We start from the raw sequence: 22980 nt of genomic DNA on the forward strand, positions 1-22980 counted from the left end.
GGTCACTTCTTTGCATCTTCATTCTCTTGTGAAGATTTCTGTGTACAAATTCAATAAAGTTGGTGTGCTTTTCTCCTGTTAATTTGTCTTTGTCAGTTTAATTTGCAGGTCTAACTAGGACCCTAAGAGTGCTGAAGAGAACCTTTTTCTCGCCCACACCTCCAAGGTCCTGTGTGGTCTGGCTGTGTACCTTTTAGACTCATCTCCCTCTGGCCTCCTCCTAGCTTCACCCTGGCTGGCTCCCTGCCTGGAATGCGTCTCTTCTAGATATCCCCATGGGGATGTATTTATTTACTTTAAAATCTGCAGCAAATAACCATATACTTGGTGCTTAAAACAGTCCAGACCTGGGATTTCCCGTTGTGGCGCAGTGGAAACAAATCCAACTAGGAGCCATGAGGTTGCGGGTTCGATCCCTGGCCTTGCTCAGTGGGTTAAGGATCCGGCGTTGCCGTGAGCTGTGGTGTAGGTTGCAGATGCGGCTCAGATCCGGTGTTGGTGTGGCTGGGATGTAGGCCATCAGCAACACCTCTGATCTGACCCCTAGCCTGGGAACCTCCATATGCTGCAGGTGCGGCCCTAAAAAACCCCAAAACAAACAAACAAACAAACAGAAAACCCAAAAAACAGTCCAGACTTACTATCTCAGAGTTCTGAAGGACAGAGTCCCCTGACGGTCTCCTTGGGCTGTCGTCAAGGTGTTGGCAGGGCTGCATTCCTTCTGGAGGTGCCAGCAGAGAATCTGTTTCCCTGCCTTTTCCAGCTTCTGGAGGCCGTCCACATTCTTTGTTGATGGCTTCATTCCATCTTCAGAGCTGGTGACTGTGGATTGAGTCTTTTTCAGGTTGTATTAGTCTGACAGATGCTCCAGCCTGCCTCTTCCACTTCTGTGGACTCTTCTGATTACATTGGGCCCACCTGGATAATCCAGAATAATCTCCCCATCTCAAGGTCATCTGCTGAGGATCTTCATTCCATCTGTATCTTAGTTCCCTTGTCTTGTAACATAACATATTCATAGATTTCAGGATTTAGGATATGGGCGTCTTAAGCTGGTTTTACCTCTCCTTCAAACCTTGGCTCAAAGCTCACCTTCTCAGTGAGGCCTCCAATTTAGTACTAGAAACTGTCCATTCTCCATTTCCACATTCTCAACTCTCTTCCTCTGCTCAAAATTTTCTTTTATTCCAAAGCACACTTATTTCTACCTTCCTCTGCCCTAAATTTTCTTTTATTCCAAAGCACACTTATTTCTAACTGATTTCTTATATATGTTCATTCTTGGTCTGCTGTGCATACCTCCCATTGCAGATGTACACTCTGGAATATTTCTTCATTGCTTTATCAAAAGGACCTAGGACAGTGCTTAGTTCAGGAGATGTGAACAAAATGTTTCTTGGATGAATGGATGAATGAACAGTGTGTGAAGCTTAAGCGAATCTTTTTCACCAGATCTTTACTTTCCTGTTGCCCAGCATGGAAGCCGGTTGTGGACCTAGAATGAAGGAAAGGACTTGGGACTGACCCCTAAGCTCAGCTAACCTCAAAGGTTTTAATTCTGCCAGCTCTAGACCTACAAAATCTCAGAAAGACTGGCGTCAGAAAGACTCTGTAGTTTGTCTGTAGGAGCCATAAAGGGCCAAGAGACAGAAAAATGTTAGCATTCACTGCCAAAGAACATTTTCCCAGTGACTCCTGCAGCTGTTTAGTGCAGTGTCTCTGGCAGCTTTTGGACCCATGTTAGCCCTAGGGCCAGATATCTGAGTTTGACAAGATTAAGGAATCCCTGGAGCTGGGGAGGCAGCTAAAATGGTGTGGGGGTGGGTCAGAGAGTTGACGGGGATTCCAGGATTGAGGAGATCTCATGAAGTTTAAGCCACACATTTTTATTACTTTAGGAACCACAAAGCAAAGTGAAGAGGGGTTTTTTTTGTTGTTGTTTTTAAAAAAAACAACAAAAACAGAATGGCATATTCCTGTAGCTGACATGTCTACCCCATTGATTTTGGTGCTGGGTTGACTCTCTGTTGCTTTAATTCGGTTAAGCTGCAATGTATCCTGAAACTTGTCATGTAGTGATTGGAATGGGGAAGGTAAACCTTCTGCTAGATAGCCAACCCCACCCGCTGCTTCCCCAGCTCTCTGGGAGCTTTCATTACTCACTTCAGTGGTTATTTCCATAGCTTTACCTCCTTGCCTCATGTTCTTCAAAGGAAGATACATTTTGGCCAAGGCTGCTGCTGTCTTTATCTTAGTGGGTTCTGCTCTTAAACTTAAGGGACAAATTGCTTCTTTTCACCTTGTGACTTGGGCATTATAGAGGTTTGATGTCATCTGAGGGAAGGCTTTGCACTGTACTGATTCTGCCCTGGTTCAGTGTTACTTGGATGTCATCTGAGGGAAGGCTTTGCACTGTACTGATTCTGCCCTGGTTCAGTGTTACTTGCGGTATTGAGACATCTCTAGCTGTAAATAAGTGTCCAGACCAAGATCTCTTGCCAGACCTTTTGAGTGTGAGAGAGATGCTTGCATTTGCCCCTAGCTATGATTCATTTTAGAGATGCTTCTGTTTAGGTTTACTTATTACATTTTCTAGTCTCTCTCACATTAAAACCATGTGAAATCCATAGCTTAATCATGATGTATTCTTAAACACTTTTGAGTTAAAATTTAATTTTTTCACCTTCACCTGTATTTCTGTGGTCTTCTTGAAGTTAGACCCAGGTTGCAGCTGCTGCAGCTCCATGACCCCACTGGCCAGAGGCTTGGAGTACGTTTGAACCATGTTTTTGGATTTGTTTTGGCTTCCAGCTTTTTTGTAGTTGGTGAATGGTCGTGGCAATACATAACTGATCACTCGGAAGATAGTTTCCTTTGTTATGCCATTAAGCAAGAATTTAGATTTTAGTGGGTGAGGGTGGCTGATGAGTGCTCCAGAAATGGAAAATTTGCTTTCATAATTATCTATGATTTGAAATATATGAAGTTGAGATAGAAAAACAAGCTACTCAGTTTGCATGTATTTAGAAAGGTGATTGCCCTGTCATGCTCTGATTTTTTTTTTTTTTTAAATGAACTACTCTTATCCTTATGCACGATTTTGAATGCTTAGTCTGTACAAACTCCTGAAATAGATGTTTGGCAGTTACGACTGGGGCCTTCCAGGCAGATGGAGCTACCCGAGCGAGCAAAGCCGGAAGAATGTATGGTTTTTATTGACTGTACTGTGACTGTATGAAGGACAAGGAGCAGTTCAGATTTTTAGATACTTGAGTAAGTGGGCTGATAAAAGTAGTTGCAGAGAATCTCAAGTGTTTATACTCTTAATACAAGTAGTTTGTACTTTATTTGATAGGCAGCAGAGAGCTATTGAGGGTTTAGGAAGATCTATCTCGGAATAGTGTAAAGTGTAATGGTGTAAAGGATGATGAGGGACCTTTTGGGAGGCTATAATTCAGTAGTCCAAGTGAGAGAGTGTTGTAATGGGGGTTTAGATAGACAGGCCTCACCAGGGCATGTACAGTGGCCTTTTCAGCAGTCCTGCCATGTCTTTAAACCACAGATAACTGGTCCCTGAATCAGGTGGGTTCTAGGTCTTGGAAACCATTTTTTCCCCTTGCAGACAACGTACTTAAAGAAAATTATCAGACAGTATGTTTTGATTAGTCTGTCTTGTTTGGTGACTGCCTAAAGGAGGTTTCAAAATAGGAAAGGAGTTCTCTCTGTAGCTCAGCAGTAGCAAATCTGACTAGTAACCATGAAGATGTGGGTTCCATCCCTGGCCTTGCTCAGTGGGTTAAGGATCCAGCATTGCCATGGGCAGTGGTGTAGGTTGCAGATGTGACTTGGATCTGGTGTTGCTGTGGCTGGGGTGTAGGCCAGTAGCTGCAGCTCCACTTCGAGCCTGGAAGCTTCCATATGTCACACATGTGCGACCCCCCCCCCCCCCGCCTCCCTGCCCCCATAGAAGCTGATTAGTTTAGTTTTCAGAATTTTTTTATTAGGAAGATTGGAAAATAGGGACTTTCCTTTTTCTCTCATGTGACCAGAAAACTATTCATGCCAGCTACAGACAGCCAAGAAGTGGCATTGGTTTCCTAAAATCCATTACAGTAAGAAACTTAAGATACTGAAGTACGTGGAGGACCATTTAAGTAAAAAAGCAAAAAATTCAATATAAAAATTCTTCATAGAAATTTGGAAGTAAACTATGAGTGAAAACATAAAAGCCACTTCCTCCCCAACCCTGCCTTCAAAATCCATGCTTCCATCAAACTAACACCTCATCGTTGTCTCTCGGAGCCCAGGGAAAGTTTAGAATATTCTAGGTTGATCTATGTTAAGTGTCTTTTCATAAATTATTTCATGGAGAATAACAGGAGAAAAAGTAGCCCAGTTGGCACAATTGATGTCTAAATTAAGAGGCGAACATATATTGAAAGTTTTTTTAAGCCTTAAAATTAATGGTTCTATGTTTCTGGAATATGGCCTTTTTTCCTTCCAAAGAGTTTCAGAGCCAGTAGAATCTATAAATAGTGCACAGCCTGGTTGTCTGTGGTAGATTGAGTAGAGCAGAATCGCCTGTCCTTAAGTGAAGGGGAAGTAGCTTTACATTTTTAGTAACTGAATTGTTGGCCAGCATAAAGGTAAGGGCCATGTGAGCAACTTATTTATAACTTCCCATAAAGGTATGTGTCTGCCTCAAGCAGAGAAACTGTCTGGGGTGCTTGAAATGTAAAAGTGCAGTAGAATCATTTTCCATACACAGCTTTCCTAGCTAGTTGGTGCAATAAAGTGATTGTTCCCATCCCTGGGGCTTTCAGAAAGAGGGGTGTCGATAGATTAGCTCATTAGCATCCGCTTCCTATGGAAAAGAAGGGACGAAGCCATTAAATTTGAGTCTGTGGTTTTATGTAGTGAAGAATGTTTAGATATTAATCTCTGAGGGTATTGAGGACACAAATTTAAGCTTGGTTAATATGTTGGGTGTGGTCCTCCTTACACCTGTGTAGTCTAAGCACATTTAGGTTCTTGTCAAAATACTTCATGGCTATCAAAGCACTTTATTTTTTCACAGGTTCAGTTCAATATAAGTAGATTTTTGTTTTTGTTTTTTAAAATAAAGAACATAGAACCAGACTGAATTTCCTGGTAACAGTGGGAGAAGGGAAGAAGAGTAAAACATTTTCATGGCATCCTGTAAAGAGTATGTAAAGCCTTTAGGTAGATGCCAGAAAATGGAATGCATTGTCACGTTATAAATGTCATCCTACTCACATCAAGTAAGTCGAATACAGCCAGGTTTAACTCAAAGGATGAAATCTTTATAAATCATAAATATGCAAGTAAAAGATATTTTCAGCCCTCCTTTGTTACTCATTTTCACAGACTTATTTTCTGAATATTATGTTGACCATTTAAAACATCTGCATATATGGCTAAAATGTAAACTTTGGCTTTTGTGCCAATTTTGTGGCTCTGTTTAACATTCCGGCAAGTTGTACTAAGTGGTAAATGGCCCATTAACTATATTGGAGGCCTCATAGCAGCACTCATTTCAAATCGTGCTGGGTTTACAATTTACATATTAAAAAATGTTCACTTGATTTCGTACAGGGACAAAGCTGACATCCTATATAAGCATTACTCCAAACAGTCCTATTTATTGGTCCAATTATTTCAATTGAAAGATGCTGGTTTACTGCCTCTTAGTATATAGAAACAATTCTCAGCAAAACTGTTAGAAATCAGTTTGACTATAGTGGCAGAATAACCTCACAGGGTTTCTATTCACTTTTAATTTTAAGTCCCAGGTTTAAGGATCATTTATAGTATAATGTAACAGTGTGGGCAAATATAGCTTCTCTTAATGCCCTTCTGATCTTTTGAAGAAAGAGGACTTTTATGCAGAGCAGTCTCTTATGAATTACATGACTGCCTTTTCTCACTATAAATATGATTTCATTCACATTTCCTCCCTTCTCCCACATTCTTAAGGGACAGGGCAGCATGCAGTGTTTTGCTTCATTTTATTATTAAAAAATTTTTTGAGATGTATTTAAGTTCTTTAGGATAGATACCAAGGTAACTAGTTAATACTATTTTAAAATCAGGCTCTTAATTAAAAATGCTTAATTTGTGCAAGAAAACTACATGTTAAAATGAATTTGGAAAGATTAGATTGGAATTGCCTCAAATTCAATTAAGCCACACTGCATGGACGTGCTGGGAATATCAATACAATCACTGTAAATTTTGTACAAACTGATTTGTTGCATTATCTTGCTCATCTAACATACGGTACTTTTTGTGTCCATATTGCAGACGGCAACTCCAAACTAACATGGCAGTCAGACTGTGTGATGTGGCTTCTCTGCTTAGAAGTGGTTCGTGGGCAGCAGAGCCTTGGACCGGGGTCTGTGGGATTTTTCTTAAATTCTGTAGGCTACTTTTTTTTTAGCATGTTGGAGGAGTGCTGAGGCCATACCAAACACTTGAACTTTTCATTTGGCTTACTAATTATTCTTACATTTTACCTATTGTGGTATGGCCATCATTAGGACATAAAGCACATTGCAATTTTAGTGGTATATGTAGCATCAGAACCATGATTTTGTATGTAACTTTATTATCTAAATTAGGACATAGTGCAGACTCAAAAGAGTGACAAGCTTTTTTATTAAAAACAAAAACAAAAAAAACAAAACAAAAGTTTTGGTATGGTCTGAATACTAAGTTACTGTAATTCTTTACATTCTGTTTACTATGTATTTTTTTGGTTACTAAATTTTGAAGTTATTTACAATTCCTGATGCTCAAAAAAAATATTGAAATTGTAAATCTGGCTGAAAATCATTTGCCCATAACTGTTGAAAGAGTTTGCATTCTATGAACAGTTGTGTTGAGCCTATCAATGGAATATGCATTATTTGTAAAATATAGCACATTAGTATCATTTTATTCTGAGCAGATGGTCCTATAGCTGAGAGATGCTGTAATTTTCAGTGCACACAGCCTACTGCAGCTGTTCACTTGAATGTTGGCTTAGGAGCTCATTCTTGCCACCTGAACATGGAAATAAATGTGCAATTAAGTGAGGAGTGTTTGTTGTCCTTGCTAAATCCTGCTAATTTCAGTCAATGAACACTTTATATTTCAAAATGCCTTCCCAATGAGCTTAGTCCGAATCTTATTCTTGGGGCTTCATATAGTCTCCACATATATATAGCCTAACCTTTGAATAGTGATTTGTTTTAATTGGCCTTGGCCACTCTCATCTTGTAGCTCATTGTTTTCCTAACTGCTGGGCAAAGGTTAATCCCACAAAAGTTTAGCTGTGGAAAGAGTGACCCCACGGCTAATGTTCTATAAATTGGAACAGTTACGTTTTATTAGGAAATCTGAAACCTCCTTTCTCAGTTTCAGATAAATTTGTTAATTATAATAAAATGCATATCTTGAATTGTTTCTGCTTTTTTAAAATACAGATTTCCAAAGGTTTCTTTATTTCCTTTTACCCCCTAAAGTATTCTCTGAAAATACTTACCCAAGAGAGTTAGCTTACAGCTTGCAGAGTAAATATCCCATTTCTTTGAAAAGGAAATGAAGTTATGGAAGGTGGTTTGATATTTCACAATTAGCCTGGATTTTTGTCTCCTATTTTTTATCCTGATGACATTGATTCTTGTCCAGACTGACCAGTCTCAATCTGTCCTGTGCTGCCTTCTTTAGTAAACATCCCTTGGCAGAAGATATTTCTTTCTATTTGCCTGTCTATGGTTGTGCCTTTTATTTTTCTTAGGCAATATGCTTTTTAACAGTCTTTGCCTCTACTTTGCCTTTTTTTTTTTTTTAAATTTTTTATTTTACCTTGAGTTCTTTGCCTTTTATATGTTAAAACTTCCCTAAGACTAGCAACCCGTCAAATCAGAATTGTCAGTTTTGAGAAGTAGTTCTTTGTGGAGCTGAGAGATGGATGAAATATGAAGGCTATAATCCTTTCAGTGATGCTTTGATTTTTGGATTCCCCCACAATCCCTGCTGTCCAAAGTAGATAGCTATTGGAAGATGGTTTTAGAAAATTTGGGGCTGTGGTTTGTGATTCCTTTGCTCAGAGAACATAGGATTGGTTTTTGGGAAACCAGATTTGTTTAATAAGTCATTTTTAGAGTACCCTGAACAGTTTGAGGCTATTTTTCTCAATTCTGCTATTTATTCTGTATTTGGAATTTATAGATAACCTTATTTACTGCATTTTCAACAGGCTTATGTGCTCAAATGAAAATTCCTTGGGCTGGTCTGTTTGCAGAAGTTGATGTATTTACATTGTTGTTTTGGTGGACCAGATAGGTTTGTTTTTGTTTTTCCTTTAAAGTCAGAATCAAGGCAAAATACCCTTTTCAATTGTTGGGGATTTTATTTTGATGCTGTGGATCAGCTACCTTGTTGGTTATCTTTAGCTGCCAAGGTTGACAAAAATGGCTTGTTAGATTCTACAAGGTATGCTAAATACTCAGCTTATTTCCCAAGTTATCCTACAAATCCTTCTGACACCCTGACATATAATATTTGCTATTTTTTTAATTTCTTAACAACAGTAGAGGTATAAGGTATTGTCAATTAAAAACATTTTCAATATGTAACCAAAACAGTACATGTTGACAATTTTATATTTTTTAAGTACTCTTGCTCCTTGATTTTAAGTCAATGGATGTCAGTTTTAGAATGTTGAAACTCCTAGGTTAATTGAATATCTCCGCCAAGTTAGGTAGACCTTTTTTTTTTGTTTGTTTGTTTGTTTTTTGTTTTTGTTTGTTTTTGGTAGCATGTTAATAACTTTTTTTTTCTAGTGTGATTTTTAGTCAGGGTTCAATTCTGTGCCTTTTGGTACTAAGTTTCCTTGAGTCTGTGGACACGGCAGGTGAGTAAGTGTGTATGAGTAGACCTAGAATGTGGTTCTGGAGAATGTTAAAGATTTAAATTGTGCTTATCTTATGTGCATGTATGGAATATGTATGTGGAAAGTATAATTGTGATCTTAAATACCTTAATATGAAGTAAACATTAGCATTAGGTATTGAACTTTTTGAAACTTTGTTGTAATTTCAGCAGAACGACTTGTCTTAGTGACGAATGTTTAACTTCGTGGCTGGAATTCTAATAGTTTGTGGAATATGAATTCTGACATTTCTTATTTTCTCTGTTTTTAGCAGGTAATTGCTGCCATGGAAACACAACTGTCTAATGGGCCAACTTGCAATAACACAGCCAATGGTCCAACCACCATAAACAACAACTGCTCGTCACCAGTTGACTCTGGGAACACAGAGGACAGCAAGACCAACTTAATAGTCAACTACCTTCCACAGAACATGACACAGGAGGAACTAAAGAGTCTTTTTGGGAGCATCGGTGAGATAGAGTCCTGTAAGCTTGTAAGAGACAAAATAACAGGTATGCATTTTTATGTAAGGTTTCTCGCATGCAAAGGATTGTTTCAAGGTGTGAGAAAATAAGTTTACTATTTGTTAAGTCATTTAGTGCTGCAGTTTTATGCATCAGGATTTTCTCTGTTCCTGACTACATCAGCAGTTATGAAACTTAGAGACTTTTAAGTTTTCAAGTGGAAGATATATTTTATGGGAAGTATATGTTCTAACTAGGCTTTTATATACTCTGAACTGTACAGTAGCATCTTTGAAAAATGTGTGCATGGGTCTGGAGCAGCAAGTGTCATGTTAACCTTTAGTTTTGAGATGTTTGAGCTTGAAGGATTTACCATTTCAACAGTGAGGTACAAGGAGAATACTGTGTTTAGAAGAGGAAAAAGATCTCTTAACATGTTCTTTTCCTTAAGTCTCTATTGTCTTACTTATATATGACCAAGTAAATGGTAATGTTCAGGTTGTTATATTGTCATTGCAATAAATATTTGCACTAATAATTTGAGTGTAGTAAGATCATGGGGTTTTGTTCGTTAACACAAAGGGAAAAGTGGAGTATGAGTGCTCCTCTTATGAAGACAAGACTTGAAAGGATGAATGATTTGGCCTTCAATGATGGTACATTTTGAATAGAAGGTAGTGAAAAATCTCCTTTGTATTTTGTAACATTTGACTACATTTTTAGAATAAGTCAAAACCTAATTAATGCTTCATGCAGGAGTTGTTTTCAGATACTGAAAACAGCATGAAGTGTAAATAGACTCTGTAGCTTTTTCATATTACTATTAAATTTGAGTGATGGTATATATCAAATGGCTTATAACCAAAGTATTAACCTAGTATTTGAAATGAGTAAAGAATAGTTAAAGGCAGTTGGAGTTAGACTGGGGGGGCTGAACTTTGGTCATATGACCTTGGACAGGTCAACCCTTGGCTTTTAGTCAGGGTTGGTAAAATGAGATAGAAGGTGGAGGGAGGAATCCCTAGCTAATTTCCAAGGCTAATTTTGACTTTTTCTGAAATTGTACCTTTAGCTGTTCTTTTCTTAAGACAGTAGGGCTTACTGTCTACAAATTGACTTAGAGCTGTAACCTGGGCTTGTCCTCGTCATCATAGTATTTATTTGAGATACAGATTGAGGTTCACAGAGAGAATTTATTCATTAATATCAAGTAAAAACTAAAACCTGGTTGTCATCAATCCATAAGTAATTGTATTTTAAATAATTGTGTTACTTAGATTTCACCATGATATCAGGAGGGTCTGTCTTTTGTTTTTGAAAATTGATAATCAAATGGATTAGGATTTTCCATTTCTTTTTCCAAAATCAGTGAGCGTCAGGTATGTGAAATTTATTAAAGAAACAGTTTTTGAAAAGCTAGGAAAGGTAGAGAACAAAAGGCTTTTATTACATGTGTCTGTCCTGATAATGAATTTTACTTTATTTTTAGCAAAACAGCATCATTTTATATGTGAATTTTACAGTCTTTTTGACATAAATGTGATAAATGGTATGAAGGCTTTGACATAAATGAGATTTCTGGTTTGACTGCCTAGTGTAGTTATCCTTATTATTTTAAAAAAAAGAGAGAAAAATAATGCTTGAACTAGGCACAAAAGTCACATTTTTGTTACGATAGATGAAAATAGTAAACAAATCATACATGCTTTGTATTAGGCGTTTTCCACAGAAAACATCTCACAGATTTTAATTTCTTGTCTCTGGTCAGTCTTACATTATCTCACTCTTCTGTAAACCTCTTACTGAAGCTGTTATATGGCAAAATTGGATAAATTTGAGTTTTGGACCTTCATACTCTTTGTTTCTTTGGCTTTATGTGGTGAATGGTGGTAACAGAACCATGATGAATGGGTAATCTGAAATAGTACATGCCTAGATACTTAGATACTGGCAAAGTGTGTGACTATTTTAAGAATCAACAGATGCAGGAAGAGTTCTTTTCTCCTCCCCTATGAAGGCTGTACCAGGAAGAGGGGAGCAACTCTTGCCACTGGAGAGGGAGCGTCAGCACCAAGAGACCAAATCTGCTTAGAGACCTTGCTAAAACAGCTCTGTCTTCTATTAGTTTCCCCATAAATTTTCTTCTCCAGTTTATCCACCCTCAGAACCCCAAACCCCTTTGTTAAAACAGTAATTTAAGTCTCAGAGTCTGATCATTTCTTTGCTTCGTTTCTTTTCTGTGAACTACAATGCATGTGAAATATTAATAAAAAAGATGTGCCTCTGCTCCTGTTAATCCTTTTCCCCTCAGTTTTATTGAGATATAATGGGCATATAACATTGTATAATCTGTCTTTTTTTTAAGTTCACTAACTGGGTGCCTGCAAATTAAAAACAAAGAGGACAGAGGAAAACTTTTCCCTCCCTGACAATGATAAGAAAACTGTATTTGGTGTCTTAACCTTACAAATTTCTAATTTCATCTAATTTCATCAGCCAGAAATCTTTCATATAAATTAATCTACACTACCACTTTGAAAATTGTTCTATAAAACACCCAAGTTACAGGTCACACACACTTTGCCAGTATCTGAGTCACACACAACTGACTAATCGGCCAACTTGCAATAACACAGCCAGCATCTAAGATCTTATTGTCTTTTCAGAGAGAGCTGGATAGTGGAGGTTTCCACCATGGTCTCATTTCTGTTTAAAATCTCTCATAAGCAAGCAGAGTCCCCAAGAAAATTAATAGTGGGCATGAAGATGTTTTTTCTTAGTTCCATGAGATACAGTCATAAATATTCCTCAAAATAAGTGTTCCACTGACAGACAAAATTGGGAAATATTGCATTCCATAGTTTTCTGTTTGAGAACCACATTGCAGGAGGTTTCTTCGTGGCTTAAGGATCTGATGTTGCCACAGCTGTGGCTCAGGTCACAACTGCAATGCAGGTTTGATCCCTGGCCCAGGAACTTAAACAAAAAAAAAAAAAGAAAGAAAAAGAACCATACAGCAGATCATTAGCACATTAAAAACTCTACTAAAATCCTGCAGCAAAACCAGTTTGACTTACAGTTCCCTAGTCTTATTTAACTATAGAACTTATTGTGGGACTCTATCTCCTTGATATTAAATTTCCATTGAACATGTTGCTGTAAAAGTTTTTGAAGTCACTTGTTCACTGGTTATCAGACAATCTGAAATTCTTCTGTAAAAACCTGTTAAATCAATAAAATATGAACATGTTTCGCAAAATGAACACTCATGATAACTATAAATTAAAAAGTTGAGTAAGCACATCTGAATACTAAGGATCTCTTTCAGTAACCCTGTTTTGATTTGGCCCACTTACAGCTTATTCTTAATATAGATTACAGTGGTATTCCTTTAGCTTTGAGCATAAAATTACCTTGGATTTGTTTGTTTTTCTCAGTTTCCTAGTAAATATTTGTATTGAACAAAATAAGTCTAGGGAGTTCCTGTTGTGGTGGAGTGGGTTAAGGATTTGGCATTGTCCCAGTGGTGGTGTAGGTCACAACTGTGGCTAGAATTCCACCCTTGGCCCAGGAACTTCCATGTTCTGTGGGCATGGTGGAGAAAGAAAAAAAAAAAAAAAGTCTAGTGCATAGATTTCTAAAACTGGGTTTTGAATCATTGCACTTTACAAAGTGGGCTTAATCTTCTAAGAAGCTTCTATTATGAACATGTCTCTAAAAAGGTTTTGAAAGAATCTGTGGGGATTTGGACCCTGTCTTGTGGCAGTTAGCCTTAGTCATCTTGAGCAGTTTTCTCAGTAAATGTTTATAGGGTCAGGTCAGAGTTCCCCAGTCCTTCTCTGATGATCCCAATGTATTCTACCTCGTAGGGAGCTACTGGGCCAGCTCTTAGTATTTGATTTTGTAGGAGCATGAGCATTAATTATATGGGTTGTAAGAAAACTGGGATCACTCTGTGGAAAAAAAATTTAAATCCAGTTTTTTTCACTATTATTAAACCTTTCCCTCCCTAAATAATGCTAAAATTAGGAAAGTCTATCTCAGATACAAAATGCCTGATTAGGGGAGTGTATGCCTCTTTCCTAAATCCTAAAAGATTAGGAGTACATGATTTTTAGATTTGGTCAGTGTTAGCAAATTAATGTCAGGATTCTGATAGAATGAGGTTTAGGGAAATACATTAAGAAAGGTCTTCAGTTTCAAATGCAGTAATCTTCTCTCCAGTCAAAATTCTATTTATTATGTTGCTTGTCAGGCTCTTGCTTCGGGCTCATGCTTCATCCTGTTTCCTATCTATAGGCATTCATCATGAGAAGCTTCTGCTGCTTGTACAGCTTAGCTAATGTTGGTCCATCCGTCTGAGTTCTCACATGCACTTCAGAGTCCTTGACACCTGCTGATGCTGCACTCTAGAGGAGTGCAGTGGATTTTATGATGCAAGGAATGAATAATAGCTTTAGGGTCAGAAAAACCTTGAGGTGACTTTAACCAGCTTCCTCACTTGCAGGTGCTGAGAGGCCCAGGTTTGCTGAAATGACTAGTCCAAGACTGCACATCTGTTAAGTGGTAGACCCTCTTTGATTCTTTCATAGCATGTTTCTTTCTTGCCAGAACTCACTCTTCAGAAACTAAGTACAGGACCAGCTGATGAATTTCTAGTGAGACATGTACCTTGTACAGGGTCACTAAGGGGGACATCTTCTGGTGAGTGCATCTCCCACAGGAGGAGAGTAGAAGATTTTTGACGTCAAAGACTGAGGGATACCCAATGAAAGAGAACATCCAGGCGTCTCTAGAAATAGCTGTCGTTGTCAGTTTGGATAGTCTAGTCCAGTGGTTCCCAAATTTGGCTGCACATCCTCACCTGAGGGAGTTTTTTTTTTTTAAATACAGATTTCTGAGGTCTTGGGAATCTGTTGTCAAGAAAGCTCCCCAGGTGATTTTGATGGGCAAGTAATCAGTTTAGGGAATCACAGTTTTTAAAGTATGGAGAGTAGAGTACCTACTTTGGAATCGCTTAGACTTATGGCAGAAATGCAAGTTCCTGTATCTTGCCCAGACCTACAGAATCGGTCTTTGTAGGGAAGGTCCAGAATGTGCCAATTACCTGGGAGTTACACACTTCTTTTCCTGAGCATTTTGCAGGGAGATAGAAGCAGAGATTTAAAATTTTTTTTAAAAATTTATTTTATTGAGGTATAATTGATTTGCAATGTTGTGTTAATTTCTGGTATACAGCAAAGTGATTCAGCTACACATATATACATTCTTTTTCATATTCTTTTTTTTTTTTTTGTCTTTTTGTTGTTGTTGTTGTTGTTGTTGCTATTTCTTGGGCCGCTCCTGCGGCATATGGAGGTTCCCAGGCTAGGGGTCGAATCAGAGCTGTAGCCACCGGCCTACGCCAGAGCCACAGCAACGCGGGATCCGAGCCGTGTCTGCAACCTACACCACAGCTCATGGCAACGCCAGATCGTTAACCCACTGAGCAAGGGCAGGGACCGAACCCGCAACCTCATGGTTCCTAGTCGGATTCGTTAACCACTGCGCCACGACGGGAACTCCTCTTTTTCATATTCTTTTCCATTATAATTTATCACAGGATATTGAATATAGCTCTCTGTGCTATTATATTCAATATATTCAATATATAATCGTTTACATCTACTAATCCCTAACTCCCAGTCCCCTCTCCCCCCAGAGATTTCCAGTTTTATCTGAATTCTGGCTGGAGGTGGGTAGGAGAGGTGAATATAATTGTATGCCAAGCTAAGTTTCGGGTGCTGTTCCCTCCCCAGCTTTGGTCTCCTGAGCTTCAGGACTTCAAGTGTTGAGTAAAAGTTAGTCACTAGGCTTTGTCTTTACTGAATACTCAACCTCTCCCTGAAAGAGGGTGTTTATATGTGTGCAAGTGCGTTAAGTGTTTAATTTTCCAAACTCTAGGACAGCTTGTTCTGCAGCTGTTAAAAAGAGGAGATAAGAGAATTATAGTTGGTTTAAGACTTCATGTTGCTCTTTTTTATCTTGATGTGATAGCTTCTTCGACTAGGAATTGTTTGGATTGGGTCCTGTACTGACCCCATCAGCTGCCAAGTAGAAGTTCAGACAGAAGGGAAAAACAAAGACCAAAACAAACATATGACAATACAGCGACCCATGAGGAGGGACTTTGTAGACATTGGTCATCTCTGAACAGGCAGTGCCTTGGATGGTAACACAGACCTCCTATTTTGTTCTTGTTTTTTCCCTTTCTTAGGACCCATGTGGTAAAATCCCATATAAAATGTAAGGGTTCTTAGGTTTAACTTATATCTCTGTTGCTTCCTGAGAACTTCAAAGTTAGTTTTAATGCTGCTTTATTTTATCAGGATAATGTGATTTTCAAACTTTATTTTAATGGCAAGGTATTCTTTCCTCTTTGTAAAAACAAATACAATCCTAGGTCCTCGTGATTGAAACAGATAAGTACCATTTTATTAGTCTAGTGCACACCTTCAAACTTAATAGCATTTATTTATTGTGATGAAGTCGGTCAGTAACTGTGAGCACAAGACTGTTGTGATGAACATTAATTTAAAAATGTAGTTATGTGCATCTTAAAGCCAGCTGTTAGATGTAGATATCCATAGTATCAAGAGATTAAGAATCTTGATTCTTTGAGAGAAGTAGTTGAAAAGAGCAATGTGGTAGGGTGGTGGTAGACTATTAACAAATACCTTTCTTTGCTGGGTGCTATTAATTAGAAATTTCATAGAAAGGCTGGGTGTATGCTGAGGTATTCACTAAACAAGATAACTTGGCAGCATGGGGTAAATGGTGCCTTGGATATTACCTGTGGGATATAATACATTGGAATATGGCTATGTTTAGATTTTTGTGATTAAATTTGTGTAAAATGAAATTAATGTAAAATGAGATTTACTTTTTTTGTGGTATTGAAGAAATGATTTGCCTATTTATCAATATCTCTTTAATTATTTTTCAGTCTACTTCTGTTTTTTCCAAAAATCATGGCTAATCAGTCATTTCAAAAATTTGATGTTATCCCTTAAGCTTTTTGCCAAGTTTTGGGGGATAACTTTAAAATTACTCCTTTAGGTTTATTTTTTCCACTCAGACCTGTAACTTGGGTGTTTTATAGAACAATTTTCAAAGTGGTAGTGTAGATTAATTTATATGAAAGATTTCTGGCTGATGAAATTAGATGAAATTAGAAATTTGTAAGGTTAAGACACCAAATACAGTTTTCTTATCATTGTCAGGGAGGGAAAAGTTTTCCTCTGTCCTCTTTGTTTTTAATTTGCAGGCACCCAGTTAGTGAACTTAAAAAAAAGACAGATTATACAATGTTATATGCCCATTATATCTCAATAAAACTGAGGGGAAAAGGATTAACAGGAGCAGAGGCACATCTTTTTTATTAATATTTCACATGTATTGTAGTTCACAGAAAAGAAACGAAGCAAAGAAATGATCAGACTCTGAGACTTAAATTACTGTTTTAACAAAGGGGTTTGGGGTTCTGAGGGTGGATAAACTGGAGAAGAAAATTTATGGGGAAACTAATAGAAGACAGAGCTGTTTTAGCAAGGTCTCTAAGCAGATTTGGTCTCTTGGTGCTGACGCTCCCTCTCCAGTGGCAAGAGTTGCTCCCCTCTTCCTGGTACAGCCTTCATAGGGGAGGAGAAAAGAACTCTTCCTGCATCTGTTGATTCTTAATTGCCTTTAGATCAAAATAATCTTTATAAGTGGCATATTTGCTGAGGTGGGGGAGGGACACACTCCGACCCTCTTCACCTTAAAATAATAATTAGCAAATTTAAACAGAAGAGTTCCTTCTTCTGATAGCCCGTGGTCATGAAGCTAGTTTCTGGGGGATGTAAGACATCTCCTGAATTCTGAGGCTATGGAAAAGTCTGAAATGGAACCATTCCTGTTTAATTTGTAAATCACCTGGATTTTTGTTTCTCTGATTTCTTCATGTTGATCTTCGTATTACTTCATATTTTATTCTATTAGAAGGAACTGAAGAAAAGTATTGCAACTCCTAAGAGCTGGTTACACAGGTTTCCAACAGCTTTTGAAGAATATTTACTGTAAAAATGAGCTTGAACCTGTTGGTTAGATGAGGTTTATAAGTTTTGATTGTATACTTTCTTGGCCTTTGTTGTCATTGGGAGTCCTTGACTGACCATATCTGTCTTGCCAGTATATGAGTAACGTAATGTTTCAGTGCTCTTGACTTTTATTGGTTTGAAACAAAACACACTTTTTTAAGGTATTCAGATTCATAGAAAATAAAATACAGTTGAAGTTCTTCTGTAAAGGATTTACCATCTTAAAATTTAGCGAGATACGAATGCTTGTGTTCTCTTTGCTCTTCCAGACCTTCTCACCGGTGTTTATTCCAATTTTGTTTACTTTTACATCAAATTGATGGCATAGAATAGAAGCCATTTTCAGTTTATTACTTAGTGACTGTCATCATTCTGATGGGAAAATATAGATGAGAAAGGAGATACGGAACTAAGTGGAGGAACATAAAGAATAATTAAATTCTGATCTAGGAATACTTCCTCTTTTGTGATTTATGGAATGTTAAAATTCTGTTTCTCCTCATGAGGTGATGGACTTATCAATCAGCTTTTCTTTTTATCTTTTGATCTTTTGATGGTTTTTATTATTTTCCCCTGTCTTAACTATTATATATTACCTTAACACTAGGCTTTTTTTTTTTTTTTTTTTTTTTTTTTTTTACCTCTCTGAATTATGAGCGAAGTATTGTTACTGGACCATTTCCTTTTAAATATATCTTGAACAGAATAGTTGATCACTGAAACTAAAGCTTCAGAATTTGCCCCTTCTTTGGAGCTTGTTCTGAATTTACTTGACTTTTCACCACAGTCCAGTGCTGCTGCTGAATTTTGAGAGCTGGGGAAACCCTCAGAGTCCAACTGAAAAGGCCAACCTTAAAAAGTATTTTCTGGCCTTTTACTTGTGTCTTTTTGATCTGTCGGGCCTATGCAGTGGCCCGTTTAGTATGTTTTGCTTCTTACTGTATTTGGTTTTGCTTCTCACAGATTCAGAATATTGGATATCCAGTTATGCTGGATATCCAGTATATTTTTTTGAGGGGCTTTAAGCTGTAAAGCAGCATCGGCAGCTCTTCTAAGTATTAGTTAAGAATCAGAGTCTCAGAATTATCTTTTTTTGTGCTCTGACTACTCACTAACCTCTTATATATCACCATAGCTAATTGAGAGTTGATGGCAGAGGCCAGGGTCCAGGGCCTGCTTTCCTCCCTTGTTGGAGGACCCCTGCCCATCAAGTCTTGAACAGTCTAACAGGCTCAGCCTAAACCAGCCCAGAGCCAGAGTACAGAATAAGTCTGTTCAGTCAGAAGAACCAGGATGGCTATCCTGTCTTTCAGATCAAGCTTGTCATCTACTTCTAGCCTGCTGGGCCCACGCTGGAGAAGTTCATTTCTTTGGGTTCCAAAGAGAATAATTTCACAGAGACTCTGAAGCCTAGAGCCTCCAGGCAAGCTGGGTGGGAGGAGCGGAGATAGCCATTTCCACCTCTACCAGGCCCCAAGAGACTGCCTGGCCATTTAGAAAAAAGAAGAAAGCAGTATTCAATTTAAAACTGTGGTGATAAGGAGTTCCCGTTGTGGCTCAGTGGTTAACAAATCCGACTAGGAACCATGAGGTTGCGGGTTCGATCCCTGGCCTTGCTCAGTGGGCTAAGGATCTGGCTTTGTTGTGAGCTGTGGTGTAGGTCACAGATGTGGCTTGGATCCTGAGTTGCTGTGGCTCTGGTGTAGGCCAGCAGCCATAGCTCTGATTAGATCCCTAGCCTGGGAACCTCCATATGCTGCAGGAGCAGCCTGAGAAGTGACAAAGACGAATAAATAAATAAATAAACAAAACTGTGGTGATAAGCCTTCCTTCCGATCTTTCTAGTGAAGTGGATTTTGAATGCAGCGGTAATAGGATTTATCAAACCCCTATGTACACTAGGGTTATTACTAGCTTAGCTGGGATCATGTTCTTGGGATTAATATTGAAACCAAATGCCTGCTGTCTTCTCCCTTGCTAGGGTTGTGGCCTCATGAGCACTAGTGTTAGAGGTGTTAGCTTGGAGAGAACACGTTACACTTAAGCTCAGATCTCAGCCTAGCCACGTACTCATAACCTTATATGAGCTCTTTGACTCTGAACTTATGTTTCTTCCAAAAAGTGCTTAGCACATAGGAATTCTCACTCTACTCCATGTTTTCTTACTAGTTAATAATCAGAAGACAGTTGCAGACATTTTTTCTCCTTGGAGAAACTGATTTTTGAGGGAAAAAAAATCTCCAAATAAATCTATTGTCGTAGATTTCTTATTAAAGCTTACTTCCTGGAAGTTCCCTCTGTGACTTAGTGGGTTAAGAACCTGACATAGTCTCCATTGAGGATGCAGATTCGATCCCTGACCTTGTTCACTGGGTTAAGGATCTGGCATTGCTGCAAGCTGTGGCATAGGCCACAGATGTGGCTCGGATCTGGTGTGGCATGGGCCTCAGCTGCATCTGCAATTCCACCACTAGCCTGGGTGGGAACTTCCATATGATGCAGTTGCAGCCGTAAAATTAAAAAACAAAAAACAAAGCTCACTTCCAATTTTTTGTTTTCTGGGTGATTTGACCAACAAAATTGATTTTCTAAGAATGGGACAAAGTGTGAATAGGGAGTAAAAGGCAGGACTTGGGAGCCCAGAAAGATGATTAATGATATTATACCAGCCTCTGTGAACTAGAGCATTGGAGTGTGGAGTTACTGCTCCGTATGGTATTGTGTGAATGTTACTCAGAATGAATTGGCTTGACTTAAAATATGAAGATACTCTCAGCTGAGTTTTCCCAACAGACTGTTACTGGCCTCGAAGGTCAGCAAGTTGTTAAACTGAGCCTGAAGGTATTCTCACTAGTTAATACTCATTAGATAAAAATGAACTGAGGCTTGTTTTCACTGTTACTGACAACTTCTTAACATTACTACCCCTTTAATATAAATTATAATGCCATTACTAAATATTCTGATTTCATAAAGTAAGATTTTCAGGTAGAGAAAATAAAGAGATCTCTGTGTTTAGATATTAAGAAGCCCAGTGTTCCTGTAGTGTTAGCAGATCAGAGGACTTAGGAAAAAAAATTGCTGTCCCTTTGTTTTCTTTCTGTTGAAATATTCATTGAAAACATTTAAAGCATTGCTTTATTCAGTCATCACAGACTTTACAGATTCCAGTTTGTGTAAGGAGGGGGTTGGCGATTTCCATGAGGACATGGTTAACTTAGCAGATGCAATTTTACATCTTGTTTTCCTTTTTTTCCTCAAATCCTTATGCATATTGTGAATTAGAGTTTATTTTTAGCTCTTAATGAGTTCTTTTCTCATCATTGTACTTTTTGTTGAAACTGTTTTCTACATAATGCTTTGATATTGAAGGGGAGTGTACATGGCTCACAAGTCCTGTATCCATCCCCAGCCCACACTCTGGCTCAACTAGAATTTGCATTATTTCATTTAAGTTGATGGATCTGGTTATCAATTATCTTGTAGAGTAGATGTAATACCCTTGACTCTTGACAGCCTGTTTGGCCTTTGGGATTTATCCCGAGATAGTCAAATTCTCCTTTTAAAGTTGAAAAGAGGCACAGCTGCATGTAAACAGGTAAACCAGAATCATTTCATTGTATTCAAGTCAACTGGAGCCTGAGGGCGGGAGCAGCTTTTTTTGATGCTTTTAAATCCAGTCTTAAGGAGTCACTGGGTCCTTTAACACAGTGGCCTCCAAGGTACAGTCTTCTGAATCCTTCTTCCTAACCCTGGTACAAGTCTGAGAGCTTTGTTCATATCACTAAAAGGAATTACAGTTTGCTTTTAGCCCACTTTAAAATGTGTCTAAATAGGCTGGTTATGGTGTGTCAAATTAGTGTCAAATTAGTTGACATCTCTCCTATGAAAGAGCTCTCCTAAATGACCTGAAGTCTTTTCTAGGCCTAAAATTCTGACTTTTTTTTTTTTTTTTTTTTTTTTTTTGTGTGTGTGTGTGAACATAACTGCTACATTGGCGCTTCTTAAGCGTAGTGTCAAGGGATTCTGACATTTATGGGTATGGACAGAATATTGCCTTCTCAAGCAGAATAATTTAGGCTCCAACATTTGACCTCAGGATACGGAACAAGGCTTGTGGTTAGACCTTTATTTTCTTACTGTTTCTGGGCTTTTATTTCAGGGGTAAATTCCCTTCATTAATGTTATATTCGGATTAAAATACAAATTTGGCAGTACTGATTTGTTACTGTGTTTTTTTAATCAACACATTTCTTTTTGTAAGTGCTGGAAGTCGGAAGCCTTTGCAGAAAGGCACGATAATGTTCAATGTATTATACCTGCTGATTCCATATTTGGGAATGTTATAAAGGGACCTGATAAGCTATTAAAAATCAGAATTGTGGGATCTTTTAAGCTTAGGTTCCTTGATCTTATTTGAGATTTTAGTTTTGAGTATTTATAGAAAACAACAGCAGCTATCAGTCTAAGGAGAGCATCTAATATTCTTTCCTGGTTTCTGGAGCTGGAAAGTGGACTTGAGTCCCTCTCCCTTTTTTTGAAGGGTGCGATATTGAATTAATTGTGTATAGGTAATAGGGTTAATTTTGAGTAGGTCAAAATAAACATCAAAGAGGGAGGAACGAGGCTTAGCCACCTCTCAAGACCAAATTCTGCTACACTTAAGGACATTGAGCAAGCAGGCCCAAAGGGACTGAGACAGTTACTTTGCAAGCTTGATGGAGTCCCAGTTCTTCATTCTTTTTTAGGTGCTTTGAAAACAAATTTTATGAAATACTCACTTGAGGCCAAAAGCATTCCAGAGGCTGGAGTCTCTGCTCTTTGTTTGTACCATGTACAGAGAAATCCTTCTGAACAAAGGCTGAACCCAGTATCGTTTCATGTTTAGGGGTTCTTAGCCACAAGTTATAAGCTACCAAGGATTCTTGTGTTGTGTTTATACAAGAGTGGGTAATGTCTCTAAACTAATTTAGTACATTTCCATATCTTGAATGCCTTTAATTTTATCAGTGAGACCCCATTTCTAACACTCATTACACTAATGAAAAAATAACTAGCTTAAGGAACAAAAACCCATTTTGACATTCATTATACTAATTAGCAGAGGATTGGTTATTGATACAGATATGGTTAGTAGGTAGTCTTATAACTAGCCACATTTGGAGGTTGGTCCTTACTTGTTTTATGCTGGGTAACTACTCTTGGATTGTGTGTGCTTTTGTGATAGTGTGTAAGTTGATGATTCCTAGAATGAAAGCTTAAACTACAGACACATTAGTAACACCATACTGATTCATACCAAATTTTAAAAAATATGTTAGTTGTGGTAAAATATATATAACTTTAAAGTTACCATTTAAACCCTTTTGAGTGTTCAACTCCATAGCATTAAGCATCTTCACAGTGTTGTGCATCCATCACCACTATCCATCTCTGGAACTGTTAGTCATTCCAAATA

At 38.0% G+C, this 22980-nt stretch overlaps 1 protein-coding gene across 25 annotated transcripts in view; it reads left to right on the top strand.

Annotated features, from left to right (window-relative positions):
- The window catches only part of ELAVL2 (ELAV like RNA binding protein 2), a 171746-nt gene that overhangs the window by 85646 nt on the left and 63120 nt on the right, over window positions 1-22980 (top strand). For 10 of the 25 annotated variants that reach the window (XM_021062861.1, XM_021062839.1, XM_021062872.1 and 7 more), the window contains exons 2-3: window positions 6325-6415; window positions 9210-9453. In XM_021062861.1, coding sequence (XP_020918520.1) covers window positions 6344-6415; window positions 9210-9453 — 316 coding nt within the window. In that variant the 5' untranslated portion in view covers window positions 6325-6343. Of the gene's footprint in view, window positions 1-6324; window positions 6441-9209; window positions 9454-22980 lie in introns of all 25 variants that reach the window. The other 15 variants (XM_021062881.1, XM_021062889.1, XM_021062904.1 and 12 more) reach the window with 3 other exon arrangements.

This window comes from Sus scrofa, chromosome 1, assembly GCF_000003025.6.
Source record: "Sus scrofa isolate TJ Tabasco breed Duroc chromosome 1, Sscrofa11.1, whole genome shotgun sequence".
Taxonomy (NCBI): domain Eukaryota; kingdom Metazoa; phylum Chordata; class Mammalia; order Artiodactyla; family Suidae; genus Sus; species Sus scrofa.